The sequence below is a fragment of the Phalacrocorax aristotelis genome, chromosome Z (genome assembly GCF_949628215.1).
Source record: "Phalacrocorax aristotelis chromosome Z, bGulAri2.1, whole genome shotgun sequence".
In the NCBI taxonomy this organism is placed as follows: Eukaryota; Metazoa; Chordata; class Aves; order Suliformes; family Phalacrocoracidae; genus Phalacrocorax; species Phalacrocorax aristotelis.
This window is the reverse complement of record NC_134311.1, coordinates 35357129-35375199: the sequence shown is the minus strand read 5'-3', so window position 1 is coordinate 35375199 and position 18071 is coordinate 35357129. Positions and strand designations below refer to the sequence as shown.

Genomic DNA, 18071 nt, shown 5'->3' with positions numbered 1-18071 from the left:
TTATAAATAGCTTTAAAATCATATCTGATTTCTTTTTTTGTCAAGTAATTACAGCAAACCCTTGAACCTTTTAATGGAAAATGAGGATTTTGCACAGTAAGGTACCAAGCAAAGATGCATACTTTGATTAATTCACAAAGGAGTAACATTAAGAAATTAGGTGTTTATTTGGTTTTTCTTTGTCTTTTATAAAGCAAGAGGGAGTGGGAGAGGGAGAGAGGAGGGGAGGGGAGGGGAGGGGAGGGGAGGGGAGGGGAGGGGAGGGGAGGGGCGGGGAGGGGAGGAGAGGAGAGGAGAGGAGAGGGGAGGGGAGGGGAGGGGAGGGGAGGGGAGGGGAGGGGAGGGGAGGGGAGGAGAGGAGAGGAGAGGAGAGGAGAGGAGAGGAGAGGAGAGGAGAGGAGAGGAGAGGAGAGGAGAGGAGAGGAGAGGAGAGGAGAGGAGAGGAGAGGAGAGGAGAGGAGAGGAGAGGAGAGGAGAGGAGAGGAGAGGAGAGGAGAGGAGAGGAGAGGAGAGGAGAGGAGAGGAGAGGAGAGGAGAGGAGAGGAGAGGAAAAACCAAAACCAACAAAAAATAAAACAAGAAAAGACAAAAAAGGAAAAAAGTAAAAAGGGGGTGGGAGAGTGATGACTGGTACAGTTTTACTCTTTCCAGATATTACTGACTGATCAACTGATATGTGTGTCTGTCCATCTGTCAGTCTTCTTGTATGGATCATGATACCCAACAGCTGGTGTCTGGCCCGACATATTTTGTCCCATACTGGAGGCTGTGTCCATTGTTGAGTAACAGGAAGGTTTATCCCCCTCACTACAGAGGAATACCAATCAGGATAAAACTGACTACCAAGCATATGTGATAAAAATACAGGGCAATCATAAGGCTAACAACAATGTTGCTTTGTTTTCACTGTTTTTTATCTTTAGCACACTTCCTGACAGCTAGCATTTTATTCATCTTGATTTCTTAGTAAGGTGTGCAGTTTACCTCTCTTGTCCTTTTCTGTACAACTTACTCTGATATTCCTGTCATTTGTTCTCTTTTAAAAAATAAACCCAGAAAATACACCACAACATGTAAGATTACTGACTATAATTCTCATGCATATCCAATTAACTTTTGGTTAAATGTTTCCATGTGATGATTGATTTTCATCCTTTTCTATTTCAAAGACACTAAAATTCTTGGTGTTACATGGAAAATCTTGTCATAGATGTTGTTACTTACAGATATAATGGCACAAAACTGCTTAAAAATGTGAAGATTTTATGTTATCTCTGCTAAAATGAGCATTCTGATGGCAGCTTTAGGCCTCAGTTCTCCTTCTGGCTTCTTGGGAAAACCAGGGTATGTACATCTAAGAAGTAAAGGAGGAGTGTTTTATCCTGAAGAAATCAGAGTCCTAGTATGTTTGTAACTGACTGATGGGTGACTATGGCAGGTAACTAGGTATATAAGTTGGCATATAAGTAAAATGCCTCTGCTGATGCCATTCCTAGGACATGGTATGTTTCATGTTTCTCTAAATTCTTTCACTGGCTTGAGCATAGAGGCCTGAGTCTGTACCAGTGGACTGTCAGTGGAAGTAGTCAAGTAGTAAGTATCCTCTCTCCCTCCAGTGAAGAAAATGATATTTAATTGAATAGGTGAACATATCTTAGAAATAGTTGGAAGTTATGAAAATCCAAAAGACTCATTTAACTCAAACACAAAATAAACTAGGTATTGTATTGATTCACATGATAGTATTGTAGTTGCAGAAACAGATTACCTCAGAAAACTTGCTGCAGTCATAACAATCCTTCACAAATCATATTCATGGAATACATGACAAAAATTATTCAAATAGTTCACAATAGTTCAAAAACACTGTTTTCACTGTATAAAATTAAACAAATGCCATTTTTATCAGTTCTATTCCAAATTATTTTAAAATAATTGTACAGACTCATAAGGGATTTCAAGGTAGACAGTACTATAGTGATTGTTATTTCATTTTACTCCTAGGATCTTCAAGAATTCTGAGACAGGAAAAAAACCCACACCACCAGAATCACAAAACCAGAACAAACCAACTCTTCTAATGTAATTATTCACCCAAACATTATCTGAAGAAAACAAGCTAGACAGCTTGCTTGTAGACAAATCAAAACAGTTTTTAAATTGTCAGCTCCATACAGAAGATGGTTGTATATATACTTACCAGATTTTTTCAAATTATTAAAAAAAAAATCATGTTATTCAATGGCCAATTACTTCATAAAAAATTACAAGAAAATGCAACTGTCAACTGTTAGTACAGTATTAGATTATTTGGGAGAAATGTTAGAAGAACTAGAGATCAATTAATTCTCAAAATTATTAGAAAAGTGTTTAGAGTTGATATTACAATAAACATCTGTAGAATTAGACCATTATTTACTCTTGCTTCACAGATCAGACCTTGCAAATTCAAACTGATGTAATTTCAACTGCTCATATAATAGCAGTTATATAGTAAGTCAAGTCAGAAGACAGCTATATAATTCATTGCAGTATAGTAAACAGAAATGTCCTAGTCCTTCCATTAATAGTTCTAGTCTATTACTGTGAACATAAGTTAATTTTAAGAATTCTCCTAACTCCGCTCTGGTTAATATGTTGGATAACTTCTTTGTTATAGAAAACTCCTCCATGCTTTTAATCAAAATGTAAAAATCTTCAATGCTTGGTCTAGTCTCCATCTTCTACCCTTAATGCCTTTTGAGGTACAGGTCAGAATTTTGATCCCAACATACAAGGGCTTCATGTCCATTTAATTTTTTCATAAGGATTCATTGTGTCTGTAGCTACAGTTTCAGAAAACTGTCCCCCTTGACTGCACTCCCCCCAAAACATAGAAAATAAAATGTATATTCATATAGTATTATATGTTTCGTAGCAGTTCTAGATAAAGATTTGTTTAAAAGTAAGGCAGACTTTACATGTTTTTATACTGTATACCTTACATATACACCTGAACTTTTATATTTAAAACATGTCAATATTACAGTAAGAATGCTACCATGCACATAGCACATAGCTCTACATAGCTCTGTATAATATCTAAATAAACTTGAATTAAGTTCTTGATATTCCATGTCTGCTTTTCCAGTGTTTCATCTAAATACATTGATATCATATGCTAAAGTGCAAAGGTAGAAATTTTCAGGTAAACTTCTTCCTTTGAAGCTTTCACAGTTCAGACGGAACAAACCTTAGATCTAGATTTTTCCTGCTTGTGTGAAATCAAAGAATGTCCCTTTTCTCTTGTTTCCAATACTAAGTAAATACAGTTTATTTCATTAAATTTGTTGGCAAAGTCAAGGTAGTAGATCACAGATTCATAGAATCGCAGAATGGTTTGGGTTTGAAGGGGCCTTTGAAGATCATCTAATCCAACCCCCTGCCATGGGCAGGGACATCTTTCATTAGATGAGGTTGCTCAAAGCCCTGTCCAGCTTTATGTCAAACATTTCCAATGATGGAACATTACAGCTTTTCTGGGCAACCTGAGTTGTTGTGCATGAAGAGAGACAACAAAGTTTCCTTGAATTTAACAGAAGTAACACAGCAGATTACATTCTCTCAAAAATAAAAGGTGCAAATGGAGATCCTTCAGTTGTTCTTCAAAGAAACCTCCAAAGAAGAATATTTTGGTTTAAATGCTGTCCTGCAGTAACTACAGGCTAAGACACTAAATTTGTAATCCCCAAACAGAATTACATCTTCATGGATTTTTAACAAAGACTCACATCTTATAATACAAACTGTTTTCAAAAGACCCGGCTGCCATTCTTTTTCTCCCTTTTTCTTTTTTTTTCTTTTTTTTTAATTTTTTTTAATTTTCATGGTGATAACTAGGAAAGATTTTGTTAAATCAGTGCCTACCTACAAAAAGCTGGCTGTTGAGCTGCAACCGAATATGCCCATCAGGTGGAGCACCATGAGACCTTTGAGGAAGCTGATCTACTTGTAAGGATGCCTCTTTGATGTTTCGTTCAGCCTTCACATAATGCCACTGGTTGTCGTTTAGGGGAGCGAGTGATTGCACTGTAACTTCATTAGGTCCATTTCCAACATCGAATGAAAAAATTACTTCAAATGGAGCTAGAAAGGGGACAGTAAGAAAGGACATTTAAATTATTTCATAGTTTGTTGGGTCACAAAATCATTACATGGCAGAACAAGTTACTTTAAGGTCTGACCTACTATTTCATGGGATAAGGCTGATTGTTTTAGGGGAAAAGTTTACTTCAGGAGGCTTATACAGTCAAATCCCCAAAGTCCATTCTTTAATCTCACTGCCAGTGAGAACAATAATTTGTCAACAGCATGAAAACCAAACTGTTTGTGGACCCCTAGAGAGCACAGTAGTCAAGAAACAGTGAAATGTGCTAGCTTCATTATTTTTCAGTTTGGATAAAAAGCATCTTTTGCAGACAAGCTAACTGATTATCATTGTTAACTATATTCAAATCATCACCACTATAATCCAGTCTGCATCTTCCACTATTTGCTTTTGTTATTTATTCACACACTCTCTACAAATATCAGAGGGCAAATTTTGACGTATTTTATGAGTCTATGTATACAGTGAATTAAATTTAGTCATTCCCTAAACAACTTTCACATTACATGATTTTATAGTTCGCTTAGAAAGTCATAACTGAATTTTTAGAGGTCAAAATAATAAGAGGAGGTATATTCCAGAAATTGAAAATCTGAAAATTATTAATATTTTTTTCTGAAACTCTTTCTTTCACATATCTGAAGACAATAATGTATGAAAATATGTAATCCCTAAACAAGAGATTACCAACATTTTGAATTATTGAGGATTTGATTAAAAGAGTAGAGATCTGAGAAAATTCCATGAATCCAAAAAAAAGGTTCCCATTTATGTCATTAGACTTGACAGAAGCAGTCAAAGGAAATAAATCAGCTTCAAACAACATTTTCAAAGATGAATTTACTGAACTAAAAGAAAAGAATCAATTATTTCTTTTGTGTCACTTTTTAAAGATACGTTAGACTTTTAATAACATTTAGATCCACTTTAGCCAACCTTTAGACTGAGTAATGCCACATGCTTGCAATCCCTTACGACCTTTAAGCCCTGAATCTTGTTGTTATTAAATATCTTTCTGTAACAGTTGAACCTGGGAGAGAAAAATAAAATGGCAAATACAGAAAGCATTTGACTTTCCAAATAAAATAGCGCATAACATGCAGTCAGTTTTTAAACAGAATGCCTTTTGTAATAAATTTTCTTCTGCTTAAAAATCAACAGCGTTTTATACAATAATAAGAAATAACTGATGTCTAAAAACAGTTCCTCAGTAAAATGAATTTGTTTCATTTGGGCAAAGTTGAGAGGTCATTCTCCTCTTACTGAGGGGTAAAAAACACCCCAACCACACAGCAGGAGAGCAAAAGTAACAGAAACTCCATGTGATTGGGTAAAGAGAATTTCTGTTGAATGTTACCTTCTGTAGGGAGGTCTTTGCAATCCTCTGGATACTGAAAGCCTGAAGTGAAGTGAAGCCTGAAAACACAAATTCTGCTTTGAACTCTCTGAATGTGCCTATTAAATAACATATCAGAATGACAGATCTGATAAATAATGTTACTGTTTAGATTTTAAAGGCAAGAAAACACATAATAAAGATTTTGAAATAACCACTGAAATAATGAATTATGTTAGTACCACTAAAAAGTAATATAATATTGAAAAAAGGGAACCAGTCCCAGAAGTTCCAGAGAAGAAGGCCCAGATAGCAAAGATGACTGTGTAGTCATCCACTGGAGTGTCCAAATACTGATCAGAATTTATCAGAAAAAGTGAAAAAACATATTAGTTAAGGTTCTATAATATCGTAAATCATTTTGCTAAAACTACACTGCAAATTTGAAAGAAATTTATAATTAGAAGCACAGTGGTCAAACTACCTGTGTACAGTATGACACAGGATGTGGAGAGATGCTGTCTCTCTGGGTTATAAAATTTTCCCTCTTGTGACAAAGGACCGAGGCAAAGAGTACTTTGGTCATTTCCTGGGCAGCAGAGGAGGGTTCATCCAGGAGTTCTCTTCTGGTGCAAAGGTACTTTGTGGGACCTACCTTCCTTGTTGTTACTCAAAAATGTTCCAAACATTCCAGGGGCTTTTGTGGCCCTAATGCATGCAAACACAGGCAGAGCACAGCTATAGTTTGGCAAAGTGGAGTGGAAGAGGCAGTTGATGGTAATCGTGGAGAGTGGTCAGTGGCTAGCTGTGGCTAAAATGACTAACATAAAGCAAGTCATCAAGAACCATTCAGAGTACTGAGGCTGAGCATCAGATGCAGGAGCAGAAAGCGATTAACAAGTAATATGCTACAGAATACAAAACCCGAGCACTTTCCATACAGGAAACAATTGGAGTCCACTCATCCTGGACAATAAGTTGCACACTGAGGCAGATGAATGCTGACAGTAGCTGCATATTGGAGTCTCCAGAACTATTTCCAAAGCAACTACAGAAGACCTTCCAAAGGAATACACCACAGTGTTCCGAACCCTACTTTAAATTTCTGTTTAAGTAATTGCTTTTAAATAGGAAATAATTCAGTGTCCACTCAGGTAGTAAAAAATAGTTACTCAGGCTTTTAGCTAGGGGATGTCACCCGTGGTCATATAAGTATTTAATAGACTGTACTATTCAGAGTTGAATCAACATTGTTCCTTTCAGCTACTACTTCTGCAGAAGGTTACAGAAACCAAGATAAAAATTCAAAGACTTAAGTTTTTTATGGTTCTCTAAAAAAATAAAAATGCATTAAGTACCTTTTTCAAGATGATTCACTTCCTCTGTTTTAAAATACAGTTAGGGTGCACACCTCCATTTTTGCAATAGCTTTCTAGAACATCATACACAGATGCACTGCAGTGTTTATGACTTCATAAACCCAAACAAACAGCATTAAATTTCACATTTACTGTTAAGATTCTTGATCTGACACTTTTACTTTGACAAAGGTAGACTTATAGATCTAAAGTTCTTTATGTCATAAATAAAAGAGTTAGATATAAAGCTTGAGAACAATCAATAAAGTGCTAAGAAAAATCATTGTGTTTACAAATATGGAATGCCAAATGTTAATGACATAATGAGTTTTAAATCACTTCTAACACTGTGACATCTTAAACACTGACATCTGACATTTTCGTTATTGTTATTTGTTATTACACAAATCAAACCAAGTCATTGATTTATGTGGAACTATTAATAGAATATCAGGTGCAGGTTGGTGATTTTGATTCATGTCTATTATAAAAGAGTATATGATGATGAAATCTAAACGATCTTATACAATATGGAATGTTTCAGGTTATTAGTTTGGGGTTTTTTTAAGAGAGAGAAAGTGATGGAAACATATATTGTTCATTTCTGACTAATATTACCCTCAGTGCAAACATACAATTCTGGCTCCACTACATACAATCCTACCTCTGATGTACAAAAAAGAATAGGTCTAACTATTCAACAAATTAGGATATTTCTGAAAGTGAAGAAATATCTCTACAAGCTGCACACTAATGAGATAAACTTTGGGTTTTTATATGCTGAAAATACAGCCCAATTCAGCCTTTCACTTTCTCTTATGCCTCACTAGTCAGAAGTCATATAAAAACCATAAGTATTCGGTAGCTTGGGTGCTTATGAATGAATGGGACAAGTGACATGAGTTTGTCTGCATATCATTATTCTAAAGAAAGAGTTGTGGTCTTCTGCCAACTGTCTGAATAAATTTAGTTATCAAAAGAATTCCTTTAATGTTTCTATGATTTAACTGTTTATTTTGAAAATGGAAAATCATTTATCACACAAGAATATTGCCATTGCTTCAGAGACTCTCCACTGAAGTGCTGACCCAGTACATTTTATGAGTCTTATGACTCATACATTGTATGAGTCAAGTTATAATGCTCCTGTGTTTTCAAGTGTTCACAGACATTAACAGAAGGCAGTTCATATTCTTGATAAACATGGCAAAAACACTGTTGAAAAGAGGTTATCTTTCAAATACAGTGCTGCAGTTTGAGATAACTCAAACCAAGTTGATTAAACATTACGCAATATTTTATAATCAAATTGTCTACAAAAGAAAACAGTAGGTGTTTTCCTGTTTGTTTCAATAACCTAAGATATTAACATTGGCAAAAAAAAACCAAGCAAGCAGAATATTTTACTTTTTCATAAAGGTACATTAATGCTTCTATAGCAATATTTGAAATATATATATTTTATATATATATTTATTTGTACTTTACACTGGAAAGTACTTGAGTGTGATAACACAGTGGATTATAAAAACATGAGGAACTGTCTAATTCCAAGGTAAAAAGAGTTCTAAAGAACTCTCAGAGCACCTGTCAAGTATAAGACTTTTTAACTGATGTGTAATTTCAAATAAATCCAGAGGTTTTTTAAAGAATTATTTATCCTTTAAAATATTTTCCATTTTAATAATGAAAAATATAAAACATTGAGTCATCTAAGATAAAGATAAAGCTTTCTTTCTCTATTAGTCATCTTACTGAATTTATAGAGACCTTTGGTTTACTCTTGTGCAATAAAAATCTATTTGTGTGTAAAATTCTAAAGATTTGAATATGTAGAAGTAAAATTAAAAAAAAAAAAAATTGACAAGAAAGTGTGACTAAGCTAAGATACTGTTCCACAGAAGGTCTGAGTCTTATGTTGTGACCGAGCCAATCTCATGGCAGACACATGTAATGCCTGGCTTTAGAATTTGGAGGGAGAAAATTTGGTGGCAGGGATGCAGTGAACAAGGAAAGGACGAACAGTCGGGGCTGATTGCTCTGCTCTTAAATTAAGAACTGTGTAGGGTAGAAATGATCTTTGAATGGATATTTGTATAGTCTTAGTGTTGGAATTTTTGGGGAAATTATAAAGCTCTAATAGCAGTAGTAACAGTAATAAAGCTAGAGAACAGTTTTAAAATAGTGCCCCTTTAAGTTAATTCTAATTTAGTCCAACTGAAAGCTATAATAGTAGTAGTAGTAACAATAATAACAACCATCAGTCATGTTACTTACAGTATAACTCTATCCTTATGAAGTCCTGAATTCCCAGGTTTTCTAAAAAAACTCCTGAGGAAGCCATAGTTTTAAAGAAAAAAGAGACATCTGCACTGAGCTCTCCATGGAAAGTGGGGAAATGCAGGTAGGACATCTCTGTGTTGAAGGATGCTGAATTCCAAAATGTTCCTGGTTGTCAAAATGAAAGATTAAGTGATAGAAATAGTTTCATGTTATATTGCCAGTATAAGTTTTCTAACCAATTAAACAAAGAAAAGTGCCAAGGTCTAGGAAGGGGCTGCAATGTTCAGAGAGTCTAACTTCCACAGAAGCCTCATGCTTAGGCTATAAAACAAAAAGTGGTAGTTCTTAGAGACACAGAAAGATGGTTCAACAAGAGCAGTTAAGGTCCTCAGTTCGGACAATCAAAAACCAGTTAAAGGGAAATAAAATGCCTGCTAGGGGATAAAATCCAGTTAAGGCCTGAGGTATCCTTTTATGAAGTAAACAAACATTGCAGCTTTGAATGAAGTACTATAGCTACATCAGCTAGTGTAAACTATAACTATGACAGTGATTATGTATATTTCTCATGTAACAAGAAAAGAATCTTTTTATTGTTGTAGTCCAGTGAAGTTTTACCATATATCACAAAGAAGGTAGGATACAGCTTCTAGTAATTACTGGGGAAGGAATTAAAGAAATAATTATGAAGGTATCCTGTAATTTAGTTGACTGCAGTTTAGATATTCATATGCATTCTTACTTACATGATAAATCCAATGTAAGTCTGTTTTACTCAAAAAAAGGTTACATGATCAAACAGATATTTTGCTGGTTTGATTTTTCTTCCAGCTAACATTTAATAATAATTTCTTAGATTTTGTTCTTGATTATTAAAATCTTATGTAAAATCACTATTAACACCCTCTTCCAATAAGAACATAATCTGCATTTATGGTGTTCAACCAGAAGTACTTTGTTATTATTGCTGAATTCTTACAGATATATATGTATTTAATAAGATATATTGCTTCCTAATTCAAATAAGGCATTCAATACCTTCCTACCTAATTGAACAAGACCACTGCATGTTCTCCTGACAGCACTGTGATTTGGGTTTGAATAATATGCAGAACTATGATTTTTGCTCCAGGCACTCTCTGGTTTGGGGTGGGAGAAAAAAAAAATAAATTGCAGATTTCTTTCTTATCTACAAAATCAGACTCTAAGGTACAGTCTGCACACAGTCCTGGTCCACAGCCCAATGAAGTAAATTCAAAGTTGATTCACTTACTCCTCCTGACTTTTTAGCAGAGTTTTAATCAGGGTTCAGATCCCACACCTAGAAAAGCAGCATGGCAGGATATTCATACGTATTCTGGCAATTGCTTGCTGTGACACTCGCCACTTGGGAATATTGCCAGCCATCACAAGTTAGAGCAGCCATCAGGACAACTTTTACATAGTAGGGCAGAGCTGTGAACAGATGGCTCAGGCTGGGAGAGGAAAGCACAGCTTTGCACCTCACTCTCCTGTGCTGCCTGATGGGCTCCTCAGAGTTATCACCCTGTGCAAAGTGCTGTCAGCTGAAGGCAGTGGCTTTACATATTGGGATAAATTTTAAGCCTTTGTTCCTCTACTGTTTCAGGTCATGGCTCCCACAGAGCAAACTTCACCAGCAATGCCTCAAGTATATAACAGCTATTTAAAAAACAATGGGCTGGCTGTTACCCGTAATTCAAACACAATAGGAAGTTTAATACTAGTAATTTATACAAAATTGTTAAAACATTGCTAGTAATTAGAAGAGAGACAATAGCGGTACTAACAGTCGGGTAGAGTAATGATACAATTAGCTTCAATGAAGCATTTGAATGATCTTTGTAAATCAGAATGCAGTCCTTGGGGCAGGGATAGAAAGTTTTATTCTTCTTCCTCTCTTAATTTTCTATTTTCTCTTATCTAGCTGTTCTTCTCAGCTCAGAAAATTTTGTGATATATGAATGTTAAGCTACGGTATCAAAAAACCCAGTTAAATATAGATCTATAAAAAGTATATTACAAAATATCTTATGCTGTTGTAAATCAGGGTGGGAAAAGAATTTCTTCACTTTACAGTATCTGGCTAATAGTCTTCTATTTAGTTTTCTGGAACTGCCAAACACTGCCATGTGTTTAGCATTTTATCTGAGTAGTGAGACTGCAGTCTTACTATAAGTGAAAAAAGAAGATCCTGCTTGTTAAAAATAAAACAGGAGCATATTTATATTGCAAAATTTACTTTAGTTTTTGGCTTGTATCCACTAGTCTTACCAACTTGAAATTGTAAGGTGAAAAAGGGACAAATAAGAGCAAGACAGATAAATTAGCCATTTTAGTGTTGCAAAGATAATAAAAGTGACTCAAATCAATTGCACAATTGCAAATTTTAGCACATTTTTCATTGCAATATTTTTCAAGTTTTTAATCAAATCTGAAATCCCTTTATTTGTATCAATTCTCCTTAATAGTTCTAAGTGTTGCATCATTCATTCTTTCAGTATGAAACTCCAGGAGGGATAATGAGTGCGGAGGCAGAGAAAACAAAGGTCTTATGTTGCTGAACAATGTTTTCTATACATATTTTTTTGACTAATTTTCCTTCTCCCCCAAATAAAACAGACCTCTAATTGACATGACACATAAAATACTACCCATCTCTTATGGATTGACATAGCTAAGGCATGCTGCTGTTAATCTGGAGGTGCTAGCTGTGTTCTCAAAGCAGCTGTAGTCTTTATGAAGATGACATTGAATGTGCCTTCCGTCTTTCCTATATTCTCACTCTTAGAGGGGTTTTGTGAAACACTTAAAAGGCTTTCAGCAAAGGCTGCTCTTCTCTCTAAGAGGCAGCTTCTGGTCTGTGGTAGGTCAACAGGATTTTTGAATTTCGCTGGAATGTCACTGTGATCAGATTATAGATGCACAGTAGCAGTAATGTAGAAGGTAAATACTGTAGACAGCTTGCTCATTGTAAGTTGTAGATCCTACTAGCCTGTCAGATCTACACTACTGAGTTATCTGATCTTAGTTAAACTACCAGTAGATGATCAGGATTTTGCATGTTGTCTTTGGTCTGCTCCTCCCTATCTGGCCTCTTGAGCTGATCTTTAAATTATGTGATCATCTATTATTTGTATCCTAATGGTTTTGGGTTTTTTTGTTTATTTTGTTTGGGTTTGGTATTGGTTTGTTTTATTTGTTTTGTTTTGCATGTTTGTGTGTGGGTTGCTTCACTTTATTCATGTGCAAAAACAAGCACGAAAACCGTCACTACCTATTACATGCTTTAGTTATATCTATTTCTTTCCATATTTGCCCAATATTTCTGTCAGTTTTGCTAGATATAAAAATTTCCCTTCATCCAGCACAGCAGAAGGGCCAAAATTACTCAGAAATGTGCAAACTGCTTCTTTTAAAACTATCCTCCTAATGTTATGAAGTCTGACCAGCTGGCAAGAGTTTGCCTCTGAGAATTTCTGGAGTTCAGCTGCTCCATCTGTATCACTACTTCCAGCTCTACTACATTGCAGCTAATTACAAGATTCATAGATTAACAGATCAGAAGGGAAAACTGCGATCATCTAGTTTGACCTCTGCTATGCCACAGACTGTATAAACTCCCTTAACAAATTCTTGTTTGAAAAAGAGCATTTATTCTAGGAAAAATAGTCAATCAATTAAATTAAAAATATTCTATTTATGGAAAATTCACACATGCTCCTATTGTCAATTTATATATATATTGATGTATGCACACACCCCCAGACCGTTAACCAAGCTTCAAATACCAACCACTGGAACTTTTTCTCATTTTCGCTCTTGCTTTCAAGAATTTTATTTGAAAGTTCTTACTCTATGAAACTCCATTTAAGCTGAGCATGTCACTTCAAATTTTCCCTGAGTTAAAGAGATTAAGCTGAGGAGACTTTCACTAAAAATGCATCTCTCAACTTTAATACAGCCCTTTAATCTCACATCCTTTTTATATAATGTAAATCTGTAACCACAGATTTGTGTTGAACTCTTTGATTATGCAGGAAGCAGTAAAGAGGATCAAAATAGTGTTGATTAGACTAAGGTTAGGACAAAAATAAATTAATGTTGTAAACTAAATAAGAGGAAGAAGTGAACATTCAGTATACAGGTACTTCTGCTATTAACAGTCAAAGACATGACCTAATTTCTCAGGCTACTGAAATAGATTTTTTTGGTTAAACCTAGAAATTTACTGTGCTGCTTTAATGAAGGTATGTCTTATGATCAGTTAATACAGTTAGTCTCTAAAATTATTGTATCCAAAACTCACACCATGTTTATTTGGTTTAAATTTCAAACTGGGAACTCACATTGAATGGAATATCTGCTCACATTTACTTTTCTGTACTACCATTTTGCAGTTGAATTTGCACATTTCTTTTTTTTATTTTTATTCAACCAAGTATATGACACTATCAAATATCTTTCTAGACTCCAAGTATCTCACCTCACCAGTATTGCCTTTACCTGTACTGAAGTCCCTCAAAATTTTTGCTAAATGTACTTTATATAAACTCATGCTGAATGTATTATCTTTATATTGTATTGCACTGTCCTTATATTGTGTTTTATTTAATTAAGATCTATAGCACTGGTTATATTTTTGGGCCGACAATCAGTCTGGTGCTGACAGATTATAATTACACATTTATTACACATAATTTTGGCACATTAGCTTTCTTTCAGTGTTCTGGATGTATTTGTATATTCTAATACTTATTGGAACTTCATAGTAACAAATCAGAATATGTCCAGTCAGTGGCTGAATGGCAAACAGCAAAAAAAACCCCATGAATGTTGTGGTTTTTTAAAATACTAACTGATTCTCTTTACCTAAATTCAATCAACATGTGGCTTTTTCTTGAATAATGACAAAGAAAATGGAAATGCCTCTTTCTTTTTTATGAAAATCATAATATTTATATCTATTAATGGTCTAAAGGTTTCTTTTGTCCTCATATGTTTAAAAATCCTTCCTGTTATGACTCAGTTGATATAGGTTAATTTGAATCTTAACTTTCATTGTATATAAATATATTTGTCACTCTGATACCAGCAGTGCTGGCATGCAATTTATTAGACATATTGTATTTTACAGCAGAAAGGGAATATAAAAATGAATCAGTAATATATTTTACAGGTGACAGAAATGGTGAGTGCCACTCATACTTATAGGACTATGTGTCACCATATCCTATGGCCTAATTTCTCTACATGGACATATTCCTCTAGAATATCATTACTGCTTTCATTGCACTTTAGCATCTTAGAAACAAATTTTTGGCATCTACCACAAATGCTGAGAAAAATCACTAATATCTAAATGGAACTTTACACATAAGAAGAACTATACTGTTATTTCATTTGTTATTTTATTTCTTACATTAGGTTACTCTTTCCTGCTTTGTTCTAGCAAATATGGTTTTATTTTCTATAAGTAACACATTTCATTGAAGAAAGTCAATCCATAAAACCTGACATAAGGAACCCAAGTCAGTAATGAAATGTTAAATAAAAAAGTGAAAAATAAAAAATGTACAATGACAAATAGACAACTTCTGCTGGACTACATTTGAGTTATGATACGTAACATATTAGAACTGCCTAATGAAGTAACTCTAAACTAATTGTCATAGTTTATGACAATTCAATTCAACACGCTATTTATGGATCTACTTTACCTCACTCTGGGTGTAAACAATTATTTTTATCTCTAAGTAGATGTCCTACAAGGAACAGATTATTGATGTAATGAGAATTTATGATCTTTTGGTTCTAAAACATTCAACAAAGTACTAAGTGTATCACAAATACAAGTAAATATTCTCTTATATTTTAATTATTTTTATATATATAAACATATATATATTATATTTATTATATATCTCCTATAAATATTTTAATATGGTATGCCAGTGAGTTATTCTGAAGAATTTATGTCTGTCAGAAAGAACAAAAAACATGTTTAATAAAGGGATATCCCTTATGAAAAAGAATTGTATAATTTTGTTTTAGAAAGTGACAGAAGCAGAAAAAAGCAATAATCCCTCTGGAGAGTACTCAGATCACACTTGTGAAGCCAAGAATATCTATTTTTCCTTGTTTGACAGCACTTCTGAGAAATGGGTATTTGCTACTAGATTGTTTTTGTGTTCTCCACCTATCCAAAGGTACAGACGAAAATTAAATGACATCAAAACTGTATTTAATTAGACCCTCATGAGTGTCTGCAACCACAGTATAAAATCTTTATAACAGTCTGCTTCCTTCCTGCAGCTTCAAAGTGCTACTAACATGCTATTTCTGATGTTACAAGAGAGTTTAGACTTACTTCATCAGTTTTTTTGAGTGTGAAATTTAACTTGTAGAACTCAGAAACTACTACAACCCATGGCTTTTTAAATTTTTTGAAAAACTGAACTTTAAAGAAAATTTTTATTATAAACACCACTGCTGATACATAAAGACCATTGCAAAAAATTTTAATAAGTCATACACACAGTCATTTCCAGTGAAATATTTAAAATAATAAAATAGAATATTTATTGTAAAATATAGAACATAATTATGTTGTATATGAGAAAAGATATTAATATAATACAATATATTATATATCCCATCTATTACATATGATATAAATTATTATACTATAAAAATGTATAATTATATAGTATAATAATGGTACAAAATAAGTAATATATGATATATGATATAAGATATATGACAAAAGTATATAACATATTGTGTGATAGTTCATATTTTTATATTTCATTACGTATTATCATACATCTATGTTTTTACTCAACACCTTGCATTTTGTATTTATGCCAAAATTCTATGATTTTACATTAATTTTTCTTTCAAAAGTTCTGTATCGTCTTCCCAAATTTTAGTCCCTACCTTTCTAAAAGCATGACATCTCTTACTAGCCTTGCCTTTATGATGTAAACGGCTAAGAAAAATTACATTATTACTGCTGTTTTTAAAAAGTCAAAGTGAATGTTCTTTTTCAAGTTTTTTGCTGTATTATTGCCATTAGCAGTTATATACTGAATGTCTTTTCACTGAGAATATTTCAGTCCCAAATTGCTTCTTTCTGAATTCAAATTCTATACTGTTGTCTGACATTATAAAAATATTTCTCTGACATTCAGACTCTGACTTTTTGTGCTTGTCCTCATGAAATTTTAGAGTTCTCTATTGCAGCTTGTCTAGAAATATTGTGATCATTTAGCACCAGTGTGAAATTTTGCAGCAATTCAATCACTCAGACTAAGCAAACATCAAAGAAAGGCAGGGAGGTCAATGGGTGTCAGAAACGTCTTTATGTTTTAATGATTCACCCAGGGAAGATAGTTAGCTTCCACGTTTTAAGATTTGTCATAATTGGGGTCAATTTATGTAATTAATAGTAGTTGGGAACTTGGCGAGTAGTGAAATTGAAATTATCCCCACTTATTAGTACTACATAAGCTGTAAATACTTCTGTTTCATCACTGTTATTGTACCTGGTTTCTTTGTCCCTGACCACAACAGAGGTCTGCTGCACCGTAGGCTGTATAAGCATGACCAGTCAATTGAAGGAGGTGGTTATCCACCTCTACTCCAGACTTTTCAAACAACATCTACATACTGCTTCCAATTTTTGGCCTTCCAGTGCAGGAATAAGCAGGAGTGAGTGTGGGGGAAACCACCAGAATGTTCAGGTCTGGAGCACTTTTCCTGCCCTTCAGGCTGAGGAAATAACTAGTTCAGTCTGGGGAGGGACAGCTTTGTGGGGGACCTGACAGCAGCCCCTGAAAGCTACAGGAAAATTACCAAGATGGAGTCAGGCTCCTTGCATTGATGTAAGGTGTGAGTATCAAAGATAATAGGTATAAATTGAAACAACAGAGTTTCAGGCTTGATGAGGACAATGTCTCAATGAGGACAGCCAAGCAGCAGAGCAGGCTACCCAGAAAAGTAGTGCGGGCTCCATCCTCAGCGGCTTCAAGCCACAGTTTGACAAAGACCTGTGAGACCTGGTCTGGGCTCGCGGCTCATCCTGCCTTAAGCAGGAGATGTCGTTAGGTCCTTTCCACTCTAAATTATACCATAATCCTGTATGATAACCCCATGGTTTAACAGTTCTTTGTTAGGTAGGATGAATGATCAGCTCACAACTGGATGTCAGATGAGTGAAAAGGAAGCACTCAGCAGTTGGGTTTTTTTTCTCTTATAAATTTTCATAAGAAAATTAGAATGCACTGCTGTAACACACATCTGTTAACAAATCTTCCAGGCATAATTACCCCGACAAGTCACAGGAATGAAAGCAGAAATGACATAAAAATAAATGCTAATTTGTATTTATTTATCTATGCAGTCTCCTGAGTGAGCCTAAAAGTACAGATCAGTACTTCTTTACTGGTATTCATTTCCTCTTATTCATAAAGGCTGAAGAAATTTAAAAAACAAACACAGCATCGTATGATGAAGGAGGAAAATCATATAATGAATAAAAATAGTAATTTGTAATTATTTGAAACAATAGTGAAGTTCGTGAAAACTCATAGGGTGGCATTTCATGTAAAGAAATTAAGCTTGTTAAATATTTTCATTCCTTACTCAACTGTAGACAAAATCTTGCCCATTAAACTCTTCAGTTAAGATCTTTAGGATGATCTATAGCATTGCTTCTCCTAACTTTTTATTATAAACCGCAGCAGTCATAAAATTTTGTGCAATAGTTTACTATTGAACATAAACCAAGTCAGTTTTCTCTGCCAGTGAAGATGGGAATTAATGAAATCACAGATCTTCAAAAAGATATCAGTTTTGCTCAAGTTGTCTCATTACCTTTAAATGATTTCTTCATACATGACTTTTTTCTGCTTACTACACACATATT

At 34.3% G+C, this 18071-nt stretch overlaps 1 protein-coding gene across 1 annotated transcript in view; it reads right to left on the bottom strand.

The window, feature by feature from the left end:
* The window catches only part of CNTNAP4 (contactin associated protein family member 4), a 240911-nt gene that overhangs the window by 20672 nt on the left and 202168 nt on the right, over positions 1 to 18071 (bottom strand). The window contains exons 16-17 of the mRNA XM_075079004.1: positions 9119 to 9289; positions 3907 to 4125 (exon numbers count right to left, since the gene is read on the bottom strand). Coding sequence (XP_074935105.1) covers positions 3907 to 4125; positions 9119 to 9289 — 390 coding nt within the window. The remainder of the gene's footprint in view (positions 1 to 3906; positions 4126 to 9118; positions 9290 to 18071) is intronic.